At 34.3% G+C, this 17,523-nt stretch overlaps 1 protein-coding gene across 1 annotated transcript in view; it reads left to right on the top strand.

Moving 5' to 3' along the window:
• Positions 1-17,523, top strand: part of LOC141419452 (uncharacterized) — a 237,422-nt gene that overhangs the window by 11,256 nt on the left and 208,643 nt on the right. Inside the window, exon 4 of the mRNA XM_074062253.1 lies at positions 15,848-16,047. Coding sequence (XP_073918354.1) covers positions 15,848-16,047 — 200 coding nt within the window. The remainder of the gene's footprint in view (positions 1-15,847; positions 16,048-17,523) is intronic.

Below are 17,523 nucleotides of genomic sequence, written 5' to 3'. Positions count from 1 at the left end.
CAAATGATAATTTTTAAAATTAAGAAGAATATTTTCTCAACCTTTTGTGCTATTCACAATGCAAGAACTATAGATGTAACTGTCATACTGACATGCTTCATCTGTTACTATCATTCATCACTTTTGTAGATCTAGACAATTAAAAAATCAAAAAAGACCTGATTTGTAGTGTTTATCCATTTCCATGGTGTAAATTCTCCTTGTATGACTGATTTCAAAGGCACATGTAATAGTTAAATGCAAAATAATGAGAAGTTGGTAGGTTTTCAGCATTTATTACCTTTATTTTATGTGACTTATTTAATTTTAAGTTTATTTTAAATAATGGCCATTTAAAAATGGTTTTCAAGATTTTTGACAAATTGACAGTTGCTTCTAGCAAACCAGTGAGAGCCAACTTTATCACATTGTTGCAAAGAAATAGTTTTATTGATTGAATAAGAATCTACAAGTGGCCCTGAGTGTTATTAAATATATTGAGGCATTGAATATTAATAATACATAGGAACTCAGTGTAAGAAAGTAGAAATTGTTAAAATGACTACTATCTATAATCCTGACTGAAGGCAAAGGTCTGTGTATTGAATGATGTCTTTACTATTCATTATTTGTGGTGTTTTATAGCATCTTTCCTTATGAAAATTTTAATATATTTTAAAAAATTAACATACCACCAAATATTATAGAAGTAAGAAATATCAAGATGGAAAGCAAATGAAAAAGAAATGTTTAGTCTGCAGCAGAAGGGAATGGAGCATGAAGATGGGGCAAGAAGCATCTATCTCAACAGTAATCATGAAAGTTCTCTTCACTGCTGCTGTATTGCTATCTTAATAAGTTACCACAAATTCAGTGGCTTACAACATTACTAGTTTAAACCTTAACAGTTTTATAAAGTAGAAGTCAAATATGGGTCTCAGAGGGTTAAACTTAAGGTGTCTCCAGGATTGCTTTCCTTTGTTGATGTTCTAGAGAAGAATCAATTTCATTGTTCATTTAGAATTTTTGCAGAAGTCAGTTCCTTGCATTTGTAAGGCTGAGGCTTGTTTCCTTGCTGGCTGTTAGCTAAAAGCTATTCCTGGCTACTAATGGCTATATACGTTTTTTTGTCTCATAGCTCTATTCCTTGATCTTCAAAGACAACAGTGACTTCAAGGTTGAGTCCCTTTTGTGTTACGGATATCTCCTGACTGTCTTCCATTGTGATATTTCTGTGAACTTTTCTGCCTTAAAATTTTGCCTTTAAAGGCCTTTGGTATTGTCCTGTGCCCATCTGTGTAATCCAGTATAGACTTCACATTTTAAAGTCAACCAATTAGCACCTTAAGTCCATCAGCAACCTTAAGTCCTTTTGTTAGGTGCCATAACATTTACAGATTTAAGGGGATATCTTTGGGTTGGCATCACTCTGCTTACCATAAGAGAACTTTTCCGTAGGCAAGATTTGAAGTCACTGAACTTTACTTTTGTTTTTACCTCTTTTGCTATTAAGTGATAACACCTACCACCCTTTCCTCTCCATCTATCCCCTAGGGATATCTATTATGAGATACTTTATTCACCTTTATGTATAAATACATTTATGTATAAATATCTTCTTATCTTAGAAGCTTTATCTCCTTTATTTTTTCATTTTATTGGCATATATTCATTGTACAAAGGGGATTTATTGTGCCAATTCCCAATAGCCTTACATTGTACATTGATTAGATTACGCCCACCATCTCCTCCATGCAACCTTCTCCCCAGCCCACTTAAAGCAACCGCAAGAAGATTCATAGTTCTATTTCATGAATAGAACTTTATCTTTTTAGATTTATCTTTTTTAGATTAAATCTTTCCCCTCACTTTTTATCTCAATCGTCTATTTCTTAATCTTAACATTAGTACTTTGTGATCTTGGATAAGTTACTAAACCTCTCTGATCTTCAGTTTCTTCATGTACTGAATTGGGATCAAACAGATCCATCTACTATTATCACGATACTTAGAAATAGCACACAAAAATCTTCAATCCAGTGTCTCACAGAGAGTAAGTATTCAGTAAATGATAGCTTTTATTATAAAGCTACATTTCATTGATTATTTTCACTTTGAAGTAAATTTTATTTAGTCATAGGTCATCAGGTATCTATTAAATCCCAATGTATATTTATAGTCAGATGATTATATTTTGCAGTGAAAAAATTCACAAAGCACTGTATTCTGTCATTAATCAATCCAATTTCTACTAGTGACATCTAATCCAGTATAAGAATCTTAAGGGTTAATTAATATACCCTTCACGTGTCTACTAAGGAATTTTCACTGGTTATCAGTAATAGATAATAGAAGGTATCCTTTGAACAAAAGCACTATTTACTTTATAGTGTGTTTGACTATTTAGTCATGTGGAAGTGTAAGCTACCTTTGACTTTTAAGTTTTCCACTAATTGGATTCTTCATACACAAGTAAAAGCCCTGCTGGGTTTTCCTTTATGGTCTGAATTCTTGTCTTTTCCATTCTTATTGATGAGGTCTAAGGTCTAACTATGCAAAGCTAATGGATAATGAAGAACAGAAGTGGGAGACATGAAAATCGTGTTGACCTCTGTCACATTAAGGTTTCTGTATTAGTTCCTCTGGAGTGGGGACATCAAACACTTTCATGTTTTGGGTTTTCTACCTATTCCTATATCTCCAGTATGTGCTCTGCCTTGTCATGTGACCCAAGTCCAACTAATTTCTATATTTGCCCTAGATCTAAAGTCTACACATGAGGGGAAATATTTGATTTTTGGTCTTCTGAGCCTGGTTTACTTCTCTCAGAATGATGTTCTCCAGTTCCATCCATTTACTTGAAAATGATAAGATTACATTCTTCTTCATGGCTGAGTAAAATTCCAATGTAGATAAATACCACATTTTCTTGATCCATTTATCAGTAGTGGGGCATCTTGGTTGTTTCCATATCTTGGCTATTGTGAATAGCACTGCAATAAACATGGGTGTGCAAATAAATGCCTTTGAACTAGCTTGTGTTGCATTCCTCTGGGTATATCCCCAGGAATGGGATTGCTGGATCGTATGACAGATCTATGTTTAGATTTTTAAGAAGCCTCCAAATTTTTTCCAGAGTGGTAGCACTAGCTTGCATTCCCACCAGCAGTGTACGAGGGCTCCTCTTTCCCACATCCTCGCCAACACCTATTGTTGGTGGTATTATTGATGATGGATATTCTAAGAGGGGTGAGGTGGAATCTTAGTGTGGGTTTTGGTTTGCATTTCCTTTATGGCTAGAGATGGTGAACATTTTTCATGTGGTTTTTGGCCATTTGAATTTCTTCTTTTGAGAAAGTTCTGTTTAGTTCAGTTGACCATTTCTTTATTGGTTCATTGATTTTGGGAGAGGTTAGTTTCTTAAGTTTCCTGTATATTTTGGTTATCAGTCCTTCATCTGATGTAAGCTGGCAAATATTTTCTCCTATTCTGTGGGTGGTCTCTTCAATTTAGAGACCATTTCTTTTGCTGTTCAGAAGCTTTTTAATTTTGTGAAGTCCCACTTGTCCATTCTTTCTCTTAGTTGCTGGGCTGCTGGGGTTCTATTGAGAAAGTCCTTGCCTATACCTATTACTTCCAGAGTGTTTCCTGCTCCTTCCTGTACTAACTTCAGAGTTTCAGGTCTTATATTAAGCTCCTTGATCCATTTTGAGTTGATACTAGTTCAGGGTGATAAACATGGATCTAGTTTCAGTTTCTTGCAGATGGATAACCACTTTTCCCAGCAACATTTGTTGAAGAGGCTGTCTTTTCTCCATCATATGTTTTTGGTGACTTTGTCAAAAATAAGGTGGGCATAGTTGTATGGATTCATATCCGGGTCCTCTATTCTGTTCCACTGGTCTTCATGTTTGTTTTTGTGCCAGTACCATGCTGTTTTTACTGCTATTGCTTTGTAATATAGTTTGAAGTTGGGTATTGTGGTACCTCCAGAATTACTCTTTTTGCTGAGTATTGCCTTGGTTATTTGTGGGCTCTTGTGTTTCCAAATGAACTTTAGGGTACATTTTTCAATCTCTGCGATGAAAGTCATTGGGATTTTGATGGGAATTGCATTAAACATGTAGATTGCCTTGGTAGTATTGCAATTTTTACTATGTTGATTCTACCAATCCATGAGCACGGGAGATCTTTCCATCTTCTGTAGTCTTCCTCGATCTCTTTCTTCAGGGGTTTATAGTTCTCCTTCTGGAAGTCATTCACATCCTTTGTTGAGTTTACTCCTAGGTATTTGATTTTTTTGTGGCTGTTGCAAATGGAATTGTTTCCATATATTCCTTCTCAGTTTTTTTGTTGTTGGTGTATAGAAAAGCTAATGATTTTTAAGTTGACTTCCTATCCTGCCACCTTGCTGTAGCTGTTTTTGGTGTCTAGGAATTTTTGGGTCTTTAAGGTATAGGATCATATTGTCTACAAACACGTATATTTTGAGAATTTCTTTACCTATTTGTATTCTTTTTATTTCTTCTTCTTGCCTAATTGCTCTGACTAGGAATTCTAGTACTATGTTGAATATGGGTGGGGATAGTGGGCACCCCTGTCTTGTTCCTAATTTCAGGAGAAATGCTTTCAGTTTTTCACCATTAAGTATGATGTTGGCTGTAGGTTTGTCATATATAGCCTTTACAATGTTGAGGTACATTCCTCCTATTCTTAGTTTTCTTAGAGCTTTTATCATGAAGTGGTGTTGGATCTTGTCAAAGGATTTTTCTGCATCTATTGAGATAATCAAATAGTTTTTGTCTTTGCTTCTATTAATGTGCTGTATTACATTTATAGATTTGCATATACTGAACCACCCCTGCATCCCTTGGATGAAGCCAACTTGGTCATGGTGTATGATCTTTCTGATGTTTTGTTGGATTCCTTTTGCCATTATTTTATTGAGTATTTTTACATCGATACTCATTAAGGAAATTGGCCTATAGTTCTCCTTTTTGGAGGTGTCTTTGTCTGCTTTGGGGATGAGAGTTATATTGGCTTCATAAAATAAGTTAGGCAGTGTTTCTTCCATTTCTGTTTTGTGGAACAATATAAAGAGAGTTCTTCTTTAAAGGTCTGATAGAATTCAGCAGAGAATCCATCATATCCTGGACTTTTCTTTTTTGGGAGACTCTTTATTGCTGCTTCTATATCATTTTGTGTTATAAATCTATTTAGGTGATTATTATCCTCTTGCTTCAGTTTTGGATGGTATGTAGATATCTGTCCATTTCTTCAAGATTTTCAAATTTATTAGAATATAGGTTCTCAAAGTAGTCTCTGATGATTTCCTGGATTTCCATGGTGTTTGTTCTAGCTCCCCTTTTGCATTTCTGATTTTACTGATTTGGGTTTTTTCTCTCCTCATTTTAGTCAGGTTGGCCAGGGGCTGTCAATCTTCTTTATTTTGTCAAAGAAGCAACTTTTTGTTTCATTGATTTTTTGTTTGGTTTCTTTTTGTTGTTTCTATTTCATTGATTTCTGCCCTTATTGTTATTATTTCTCTCCTCCTGCTTGTTTTGGGATGTGCTTGCTCTTCTTTTCGTAGGAGTTTGAGATGTATCATTAAGTCATTGATTTGAGATCTTTCTGACCTTTTAATAGATGCAGTCATGTCTATAAACTTTCCTCTTAGAACTGCCTTTGCTGTGTCCCATAGGTTCCAGTAGGTTGTGTTTTCATTTTCATTAACTTTCAGGAACCTTTTAATTTCCTCTTTTATTTCATCAGTGACCCGCTGATCACTGAGCAATGTGTTGTTCAGCTCCCAACTGTTTGCATGTTTTCTACTGTTGCTTTTTTGTTGAGCTCTAGCTTTAATGCATTGTGATCAGATAGAATGCATGGGATTATTTCTATTTTCTTATATTTGCTGAGGCTTGCTTTGTGCCCTGTGATATGATCAATTTTGGAGAAAGTTCCATGGGCTGCTGAGAAGAATGTATATTGTGCAGAAGATGTATGAAATATTCTATAGACATCAGTTTCGTCCATTTGATCTATGGTATGATTTAGTTCTAGAATTTCTTTATTGATTTTTGGTTTGGATGACCTAGAGTATTAAAATCTCCCTCTAGTACTGTGTTGGAGTCTATAAATATTTTTTGGTCCTTCAGAGTATGTGTGATGAAATTAGGTGCATTGACTTTGGGTGTATATAAGTTGGTAATTGTTATTTCTTTGGTGTATTTCTCCTTTTATTAGTATGAAGTGTCCTTCTTTATCTTGTTTGATCAATGTAAGTTTGAAGTCTACTTTGTCTGAGATAAGTATCCCTACCCTTGCCTGTTTTCGGGTGTCATTGGCTGTGTAGATCTTCTTCCAGTCTTTCACCCTCAGCCAGTGCATGTTTCAGTCGGTCAGATGGTTCTCCTGTAAGCAACAGATTGTTGGATCTTCCTTTTTAATCCAGTTTGCCAAACGGTGTGTTTTGATGGTTGAATTAAGTCTGTGAACATTCAGTGTTAGTATTGATAGGTATGTGGTGATTCCTATCATTTAGTTGTCTTTGTTGTTTAATGGTGTGATTGTGTGCAGCTGAATCAATGTTACTCTCTACTTTCTTGACTTTTCTTCTGCTGTTGTTTGGTACTGCCTGCCCTTTCATGGTTTTGTTTGCTTTCACTTTCTGTGTGCAGAATTCCTTGAAGAATCTTTTGTAGTGGTGGCTTGGTGGTCATATATTGTTTTAGTTTTGGTTATCATGGAAGACTTTTATTGTTCCATGTATTTTGAATGCTAGTTTTCCTGAGTAGAGTATCCTAGGATTGAAGTTATTTTCATTCAGTGCTTGGAATACCTCACTTAATGCTGTTCTTCCTTTTAATGTTTCTGTTGAGAAGTCTGCTGTGATTTTGATGGGTTTACCTTTCTATGTTATTTGTTTTTTCTCTCTTACAGCCTTCAATATTCTTTCTGTAGTCTCTGTACTTGTTTTAATGATAATATGTTGTTGGGTAGTTCTATTTTGGTCAAGTCTGTTTGGTGTCCTAGAGGCTTTCTGTATCTGAATGGGCATAGTTTTCTCTAGATTTGGGAAATTTTCTGTTATTATTTTGTTGAATATATTATGAATTCCTCTTGCTTGCACCTCTTCTCATTCTTCAATGCCCATGATTCTCAGGTTTAGTCTTTTGATGGAGTCTGTGTGTTCTAGTATATTCCTTTCACAGGTCTTGAGTTTTCTGACTAATAGTTCTTCTACCATTTCATCTTTGTGTTCTTAGATTCTGTCTTCTGCTTGTTATAGTCTGCTGGAGTGGCCTTCCATTGTGTTTTGTATTTCTGTTTCATTCTTTTTTTCTGAGGTTTTCCATATCATGGGTCAGTTCCTCTTTAATATTGTCAATTTTCATCCTTATTTCATTTATCTCTCTATTTATGGTGTTCTCTATTTCACTTTGGTGTTTATTTAGGACTGCTATGATTTCATCTCTCTATTTCTGTGTTTTCTCATATTCTTTAGTTTTGTTGTTTTGGAATTTCTTGAGTGCCTCCTGTATGTTTTGGTTGACCATGTCTTGTAACTTCTCCATGAAATTCTCAGCAATTACTTGCAGGATTTCTTCTTTCTGAATGTTTTTGTGGGATTCTTGGTGTTCTTGTGGGTTTCTTGGTATGGTTTATCTTTGTTTTGTTGGAGTCTGGATCTGGGTATCTGTTTTCTTAATGTCTCTCTGAATTCTGTACTAATTTATTTTTGAGGGGAGAGTGGTTTCCATCTCTTTTTTGTCTTTCCATCATTCCACTTGGTGCTGTTCCTGTCTCTGGTTTATGTGTAATTTCACATTAGCTAACTTGCAATAGTAAAACTAATGAAACCAAGAAAGAAGGAGAAAAAAGGAGAACCAAAGAAATTAACAAGGAGTGTTGGTAGAAAATCAAACAGCAAACAAGACAAACAAACACTTAAACAAAAAAGAAGAAAAAGGGGAAAAAAATCCCTGGTTCAGGAACAGTAGAATTTCAGTGTGAGTAGTTCTGGTGTTACTCCTTTAGCATCCAGTTCTGTTTGTCTGTGTCTCCTAGGCAGGTTTTGAGCCAGCGTCTGGTGGTTTTGGAGCCCTCCTGTGGCAGGAGGCAGCTGGTGTGCCTGCAGGCCAGCGGGTAGGTGGTGAGCCAGTAGGTGGTGCTGTGCCAGTGGGCAGCAATGGCATGGGGGTTGCAGCCTGCCTGTTCTTTCAGTGTACCATGGCATGGAGAAGCCTTCCACATGCTAGGGTTTCAGGGTGCCAAAGTTCAGCTCTTCCTGGTGCTTTATCTCAGCCAAGTGTGTCTCCAGCATCTCAGCAAGTTCCCTGATTCACAGAACTCAGGCATTCTGTGTCTGTGTCCTGGTTGCCATTTTGAATCTCTTCTCAGCAGTTTTCTAACATCACTTTTCCATCTATCAGATCCCAAGGGCAAGAGAACAGGAAGTAAGCACCCATGTCCCTTAAAATGTGCTGCTAAACCCAGCATTTTAGTAACACCTAGTGATATGTACCATCTTTACTTACAAACTTCCTGAAATTAAAGGTTCCATGCTCTAATATGATGTTCAAAAGGGTGTCTCAATGTATGCCCAGTGTGGGTATACTTTATTTTGGTCTGTTCAACATCTTCCATTACTCTTCCTTACCCCTTTACCTCTCCTCCCATTTTTCAACAGCTTTCAATACACATCCTTATATCCTCTACCTTCACAGATATTATGTTTTATGATATTACTGATGCTCTATCATTCCCTTTTCCTTTTCTTTTTCTATGAGTTCCATAGAGTAGTTCCATTATTACTAACATGTTGTTCTTATGAGTTTGTATATGATCATGTTTGCTTTTGTTTGTATGTTTATCTTTTGAATCTATCCTCCATGTATGAGAGAAAACATGCAGCCTTTGCCTTTCTGAGCCTGGCTTACTTCACTTAACATTACATCCTCCAGTATCATCCATTTACGTTCAAACCACATGTCATTATTCTTTATGGCTGAGTAATACTACATTGTGTATATATACCACAATTTCTTGGTCCATTCATCAGTTTTTGGGCATCTGGGTTGTTTCCATTGCTTGGCCTATTTTATTTTCAATAAAATTGCCTATTTATGCATGCATATTATCTGTAGTATACTTGTGGGAATAGCTTTTTAATCAACACTTAGAATTACGAGATTAAGTAAATAAATGCAATAGTAAAGTCAGTCCTTATCCTGAAAGGCTGAGCTATGTTGAATATCATGTTATTGTTCATAAAGTTAGTGTTCAGAAGGACCTAGCCATTTCTCACTGTCAGTCATTGTGCTTCAACATTATTATAGGTTTTCATATTCAGCCTTAGCATTCATAAATTTACTATTCCTTTACAAAGGAAAAATAGATATCTATTCTTTATAGATCCTGAACCATTTGAGGATTTCCAAAGGAACAGAAATAAATACTTTGGCATTTGATGTGGTCTGCAGCTTAAAAACTATTATCTCCTTGATTCATTGTATATTTTATAAATAAACTTCTTTTTTTATTAGAATCAGTTACTTTATGAAAGTATTATTTAACAAATATTATTTCTTTTTTGAGTCTGGCATTTCATACCAGTGAGTCAGGCTTAAGGTATGCAACTTAATATGTTCAAAACTTTTAATTTAGATAGAATCACAACTTAAATAATTGGCCTTTGGGGTAGAAGGCTTAACAGACATATAAGAAAGGTATTTCCTGAGAACATTTTTAGGAACTCAGTTATTAGCTCTTCCTCTTATTCTTCTTTTCCAACTCCTCCTTCTCACTCTCTCTCTTCTCACTCTCCTTTTCCCTCTTATCCCTCTTCTTGTCCCTCTCTCCTGCCCCTCACACACATACAATAAAGTGTGTGTTGCCTTAGTTGGACTGCTATAGCAAAACATAGCTGGACTTATAAAGAATAGAAACGTACTTGCTCATCATGGTTCTGGAAGCTGTGAGGAGGTCCAAGATGAAGGTGCCACCATATTTGACTTCCTCATAGATGGCCACCTTCATGCTATGTCCCACCAAATGGAAGGGGCAAAAGGTCTCTTTGGGAACTGTTTGGTAAGTGTACTAATCCCATTCATGAAGGTTCTACCACATGATTTGATGACCTTTCAAAGGCATCACCTCCTACTATCATTACATGTGTGTGTTAGTATTTCAATATATAAAATTTGGAAGGATGCACATAGTCAAATCCTAGCAGATGACTACAATATTTTAAAATAGAATTATGGGTACCAGCAAAATGTAATTGCTTTAGCTCTATAAAAAGTATCAGATACAACCTTAAGAAAATTTCCTGCCCTCAGATCTTTTCTCTCAATAGCAAATTAGTGTTGTTTTTGGCTGTGGGCAGAGGCTTCTATATTGATAATTGTGACATAGAAAAACAAACATTTGAAATCTGAACTTTTTCATCAAATCAGTAGGATGCAATATTTCTTTGAGCAACTCGGAAATTGAAAATTATTCTAATGTAAAATTTTGCTTTATTTGTGATAAACATTTTTAAAAAATGAGAAAACATGAAATCTATGTAAATATATTTTGCTTTTGCCTTTTCTCCAACATTGTGAAATTATGTTTATTTTCTTCTTTGAATAAAAGTTATGTGAGTGTAAGGACAATTCTTTCAAGTTTATTGCAATATTGAACAGTGTAAATTCTTACAATTCTAAAGAGGATGTGTATTTCACTCTATCTTTCCTGGCAAGAATTAATTTTTTCCTTTGTTAGGATAAAAACTCAGGGTCAAAACATTATCTTCTAGTTCACCAAGGAAATTCATCTCCAAGTGATATAGAGTGACTATTTCCTTGATTACTTTTTATTACTACCCCAAATCAGACCTACATAATGCCTTAAATATACAATGAAAAATAAGATAAATTAAACATATGCATGATATTGAACAACTAGATAGGTAATGTTTTCCCCTATTTTCATCTTATGTTTGGCATGATTTAGTAATAGATTATTACATTGTAACACTTCAAAATACTTCAGTTGATCCAATAATTTTTAAAACATTTGAAAAGTTTTGCCATAATTTTTAAACATTTCCATGAATTGTCAATTTTATATCTTTATGTTTTCCCTTTTGTAAGAGTTATTTAATTTTTAATTGATATAAAAACATAAAATTATACATATTAATGGGGCATAATGTAATTTTTATACATATATACATTGTATAATGTTTAAATCAAGTTAAACATATCTCCTCAAACATTTGTTATTTCTTAATGGCAAAATATTCAAAACATTTTTTTCTAGATTTTTGAAATATACAATACATTATTTCTAAACATAGTCATCCTGCTGTGAAATAACATACTAGAACTTCTTGCCTCTATACACTGTAGTTTTGTTCCCATACACACACACTATGTAGTTTTATATATTTTTTATAATTTTTACATATGCTATGTATGTGTGTACTATATGTTTATATGTATATATACATGCAAGAATATATATACATATATGTGCATAGACATGTGCAAATATACATGAATATGTGTATGTATACATGTGTGCAATATTTTTTGCAAGTATTTATAGAACGTGTTGTTCTCTATCCAGTGCTATTAAGTTCTCACACTTCTGGCAAGAAATACTGCTTCAGCACTTTGAAAAACTGGTCCATTGTGAAACTCCTGGAGTTTCTCAAGTTCATCCCTTCACTATTCATACCTGCCTTTAATAGTAGTCATCAGTAAATTAAGAATAGCAATGTGGGGTTTGTCCATCAGCAATCAATCAGAATTACTGTGCAAATGATCCTTATCAATATATATTTAACATTGTTTTAGCATGTCAATACACGCTTCTTCAGAGGATAATTCAAGACTCTTTAAGAAAAACATATTGTTAAATAAAGTTTATCAGAAAGAAATTCTCTTTTCTTACTTGTATCTACTTCTGAATGCCATAGCAAAAATGAGATAAGGAGTATATAGCATAGCAAAGGATATATATATATATATATATATATGTAATGTTTATATATTATGTATTTAAAATGCATTTTTAAATGTTAAATATTTCTATTTTTCACTATTTCTTTTCATAAACTCAGTAGCTCTGTGAAGTTTTGTGGAGTTTATTTCTATTTGATAGATTGAGAAACAGTGTGGTTAAATAATTTCCTTAAGGATACATAGTTAGGGAGTAGAAATGATTAAACTACAACATTAATCTCCTGATTCTTTGCATTTTATGTTACTCTTCTTTCATTCAATAGTTTGAACACCATCCACATGCAAAGCATTGTTATACTGTTTTATGTTATTGCACATGTAAAATCTAGCATAAAATATAAAATAAGACAATGGTGAAATAAGCTGATACTTACATGCATCAGGGGTCTGACATACCAGAAATAAAGTCATGGAAAGAAGCATTTCATTTTAATATATGTTTATGGCAAGATATTTAGGGATCCTGTTCACACCTTTGGAATTAAGCAAAGCTTGGTAGCAATCTGAGGTACCAGTCTTTACAAGCTACAGAAATAATAAAGTCCCTTAATGTTGCAAATAATCTAAAGAGAAGTGAAACAAACCTAAAGATGAAGTCATTTCAGACCATTCAAAGGCATTGCAGAAGTTCCAAGGAGTTCCCTCTCTTGTGGAGTTCCTTGATTCCTCTTATGTGGTCAGAAGAATAAAGTGAACCCTTATGAAGAAGTGGGCCAGGAAAAATACTCTCATCTAAATGTCTCCTTATCCATAGGAAGACCTAAATAAGCATAAGCTCCCATAGCAAGATGAAGAAGCCAGGCTCCCACAAAACTGGTTTCATATTTTTAACTCAGAAAGAGCATAAAACCAAACTGAAATGATCCTTCAATTTCTTTGACAATCCCTTTGCCAAGGAATGTCAGACTAAGTGTGACCTATGATATAAGTGTAGATTTTCAGGGAGAGAGGTTGAAACAGTTCATTATTCTAGAAGTGGAAGAAGATAGATTTTTCAGAATTTACTTCAAGGGAAATAGTTCCATGAAGCCTTGAAAAGTATATTTTAACTCAGAGGAACTTAAAAGAGATACAAAAAGATTCTTGATTTTGGCTATATTGAAAGATGTTGGTGGAGTGCCACTGTTTGAAAAGCACTGTTCAACATAGACCTTAAAGTAGGTAAGTATGCTGTACTTTGTGAATGAGTATCAGGGAAAGCGGTGTGTGACTAATTGGAATGTATCAGAGAAACCAAAACTTTTTATCTAAAATGAATCTGACAACTTGATGTAAATTGTAACAGACATGGGTGCCATAAACCATGATGCTAACTGTAGCTTTCAGGTTCATTGTGGTTTAATTGTGATGGTCTACAAAGATGGATCCCTGCCCACCCACATTTCATAGATGCTGAGCCAAATGGATTTGACTAGAAGAATACACAGAGAAGGAAAAGGACCAGAATGCTCAGGAACCAGGATGTCATTTGAGACCACTCAAGACTTTCTCACCAGTTTGGGAAGACACATTGCTTTTACTGTTATCTAAAATTGAATTTGCTACCAGATCTGAGAGCTACATTTACACAAACAAAAGCATGATTTGTTGAAATTTATTGCTATGAAAATGACCAAAAAGCCAGAAAAGGCTGGATTTGAAGAGTCAGATATCATCACATAAAATATCAACTATGCTTCCTCTGGCTATTGTTTACCTAAAAAGAAGGCAAACAGGATTGGCAGTCATGATGGTGACTTTTACTACCTTTTTGTGTCTTCAATGGAATTTTATTCAGCCACAAAGAAAAATGAAATTTTGTCATTCACAGGTAAATGGATGGAACTGGAGAACATCATCTTAAGTAAAGTTAGGCTCAGAAAGCCAAAAATTGCATATTCTGCCTCATATGTGGATTATAGACCTAAAACAAATGCAGTAATATTTTTGGACATGGGTCACACACTAAGGGGAGACTGCACGGGAGGGATAGGGAAAGGGAAGGAAACTTAAAACTTGAATGTGGTTGATGTGCTCACTGTATAGAACTGAATATAGTAATCTTAAACTGGCAGAGGCCACTATGGGAAGGGGAATAGGAAGTAGTGAAGAGGTCTGCTAGAGATGAACCAATTTGGGTTGTAATACACATATGCATAGAAACAACACTAGGAATCTCTCTGTATAGCTATCTTTACCTCAAACAAGGAAAAATGCTATGCTTTTATTATCTCTTATGTTTTCTCTTCAACATAATTGGAGAACAAGAGGGCAGAACATGTGGTCCAAATAATGTATACACATGTAAGTAAATATAAAAACAAAAAAATAAAATTTAAAAAAAGAAGAACTTTTTGTGTCTTAGGCTGGATGGCATCTTTGAATTGAGTTTGGAAGGCAGTGAGGCTTGTTATGCCAAGCCAAGCATTTCCCCATGTGCCTGGGGTAAGAAGGGGCCGTGAAACCCTCTAGGTGTGTAGGAGGGAGAACATACATTAGACAATCAGCACTGCCAACTCAGTTTCCTAAAACTTGTTTTGTATACTGGAATTGACTCTATATTTTAGTTGAGGAAAAGTTAACATTTAATATAAAAAAAGTACATGATTACCTAGCTTTGAGTCAATTGACATTTTAAATGACTTTCTTAGATATTGCAAGTAATTTATGCTAGAAAAAGGAAGATAATAAATATCTATGTAAGTATTGTTCTTTATAGATATATTTTTGTTTTTAGCAAATTTTTTTGGCAGTACTGGGTTTAAACTCAGGTCCTCATGTTTGCTAGGCAGGGACTCTACCATTTGAGCCACATCTCCACCCTCTGTTTTTAGCATTTTTAATCATGAAACTTTGGTATTATCTTCTTGATGTTATGTCGTTACGTTGTCATAATTTTTAATGATGTAGTCATGGATATAACAGATTATATCTATACAATAATTTACAGCTTAAAGAGTTATCTCATATCATTAACCTATTTTATCTTCAACTATTACTTAAGAGTTTTAAATTTTAACTTTCAATTACAACGTAGAGTTTTGTTATGGATCTTCATTTTACAAATGTGAGAATTAAATCTTGAGTGGGTCAATTATATTCTAGTAAGTTGTAGGAAATGGATTAGAGTAATGTTTTCTAAAGAGGAGGCCGTGTGGAGTCATTATTGCCAACTCTGTGGTTATTTCTGTTAGCTGTTTGATGAGGCCCTGGATAAAAGTCTGATAATTGAAAGTGTACGCTCTTGAAAAGAAAGAAGTACAGAAATGGAAGTGTCTAATCACATTTAAGATATGCATCTAAATATCAGAACCCAATTAAGAATCTTGTAAATCATCTATGTTTTACAAGAACTAGAGAAAAAAAATAAAAAATAAAAAAAAATTATCAGTGCTCAGAAAGGGCTATACATGACTTCCAGGACCTTAAGATAAATGAAATATAAGGATCTCATTTCGTGTTTCTTAGATATGTATAAAATCCTGTCCAAGTATAAAGTAGTATAGGCTCTCCCATCAAAAAATTATAAAACTCCAGAAAAGAAATGAGATAGGTACATGAAGTCAATATCAGAATTAAAATATTTAAAAATTGTAGTTAAGTAGTTTTTGCCAAATTCTAAAATTATACATATCTGTATTTCCATGGGTAAACCTTGTTCCTTTTGTACCTTTTATGCCATAACTGCCATGAATGATATAATTATTACCAAAAACAACATGCAAGGAATGAAAAGTGCTTGATGGTAATTTTGCATCTTTTTTACAATACTTTGGATAAACAATGTTGGTGTTGTACTTATTCCTTATTTATAGTGTCTTAGAAAAGTGCAACCTCATTTCTTCCCCCCCATACTTCCACTTTAATTTCAGAATGACAAAAAGATGCCTACCAGATTTGGAAAACAAAGTGAACATCTTGAGCATGCTATTCATCGTGTTCTTGGCATGATATCAGAAAGAAGAAGGGCGCGTAGTCTACATGGCACTAATGAAAAACCACCTCATAATATTCTTACAGCTGTTCTCGAACTGATTAATGTGGTCAAGATGATACTAAACATTCTGGAAAGGTAATTCTTAATGTTCAATATTTAAAGTCCTAAGATAGTTCATTTTTCCCTCTTATATTCTTCTCAGATATCTTAGGCATGGATTGGATTTTATTTTCACACTTTCAAAGATGCTCACAGGTATTTTATTGATGTTCCAAATATTTCCATAGGATGTACAACACAGTTCTACTGTTTCTTTTAAATGAATAAGTATTTGATCATCTGACTTTTATAGAAATATACTCATCTTACAAAAATAGTGTTTGTATTACAAAGGCTTTACTTTGGATTGTCTTTATACATTAAAGTTCACTGATGCATTTGAAATAACACTTGTTTTATCTACAGTCAGAAATGCACAAAAGTTGCACCAAATTTCTAAATTACCACACCTGGACTTTTGGGTGTACTGGGGTTTGAACACCAGATCTTACCCTTGCTAGGCAGAAGCTCTACCACTTGAGCCACATCCCCAGCCTACATCTGGACTTTTTGCTGAAACAAAATAGGTTTTTGCCTTTGTATATTAATTGAATTAAGGACTTTTAGTAAAAAAGAGTTATTCCTGTTTCTAAAATCCTGTGTTACCAAGATACGGTTATGGAAATCAAAAGCTCTTATTAGTTCTAATCTAGCCTTGGTAGTAACATTTAGGTAACATTTGGATTTCTTAATTGTTTTAATAAAAGACTGTAGTCAACTCTTAGTTCTACACACAAATGAGTCATTTTATGGATACTTATTCTTAGGCCTTTTGCTCCTGCTAAGTATTACATGCCAAAGATAAAAGAGGTTATGCAGTTTAAGAGAAAGAAAAACATGCTTTTATGATCAATAAGTACAAGAGTAAGAAGTCATGATATTTTTCTGTTTATCTTTTTGTTACGTCTCTCTTACCGATCCATTATCAACTCTTTTTTGCAATTAATGCTTGTTTGAAAACTCCATTTGTCAGTTAGAGATGAATCAACCTGGGTTGTAACACATTTGTATGTGAAAGCAATGCTAGGAATCTCTCTGTGTAACTGTCCTTATCTCAACTAGCAAAAATGCCATGTCTTTCTTATTATTGCTTATTTCTACTCTTCAACAGAACTGGAGAAAAGCGTAGAACAGGTTCTGCATGGAAAGGAGTGGGGATGGGGGAGGGGGGGCAAGAGGGAGAAATGACCCAAACAATGTATGCACATGTGAGTAAATGAATAATTAAAAAAAAAGAAAACTCCCTCTGTTCATCTAAAGGAGGGATGAAGAAGCAACTGACCCACTTGTGTTCAAAAAAATTTCAGACTGTTTCAGAGAAAATTTAACAAACTCATCACTTCCTCTCTTTCCATTTGAGCTCCTTACTTAAGCTTGGTAACAAGCTTAAACAAAAAAGCCACAATTAGGAAAATAAAATTTGGATCCTTGGAATAAAATGAATTTCAGGAGAAAAATAGGGAAAGATAGCCACAGGATGAAGTAGTACCAAAATGAGGATTGCACCAAATG

Source organism: Castor canadensis, chromosome X (genome assembly GCF_047511655.1).
Source record: "Castor canadensis chromosome X, mCasCan1.hap1v2, whole genome shotgun sequence".
In the NCBI taxonomy this organism is placed as follows: Eukaryota; Metazoa; Chordata; class Mammalia; order Rodentia; family Castoridae; genus Castor; species Castor canadensis.
The sequence above is the reverse complement of the archived record's forward strand: the minus strand, read 5'-3'. Positions and strand labels throughout refer to the sequence as shown.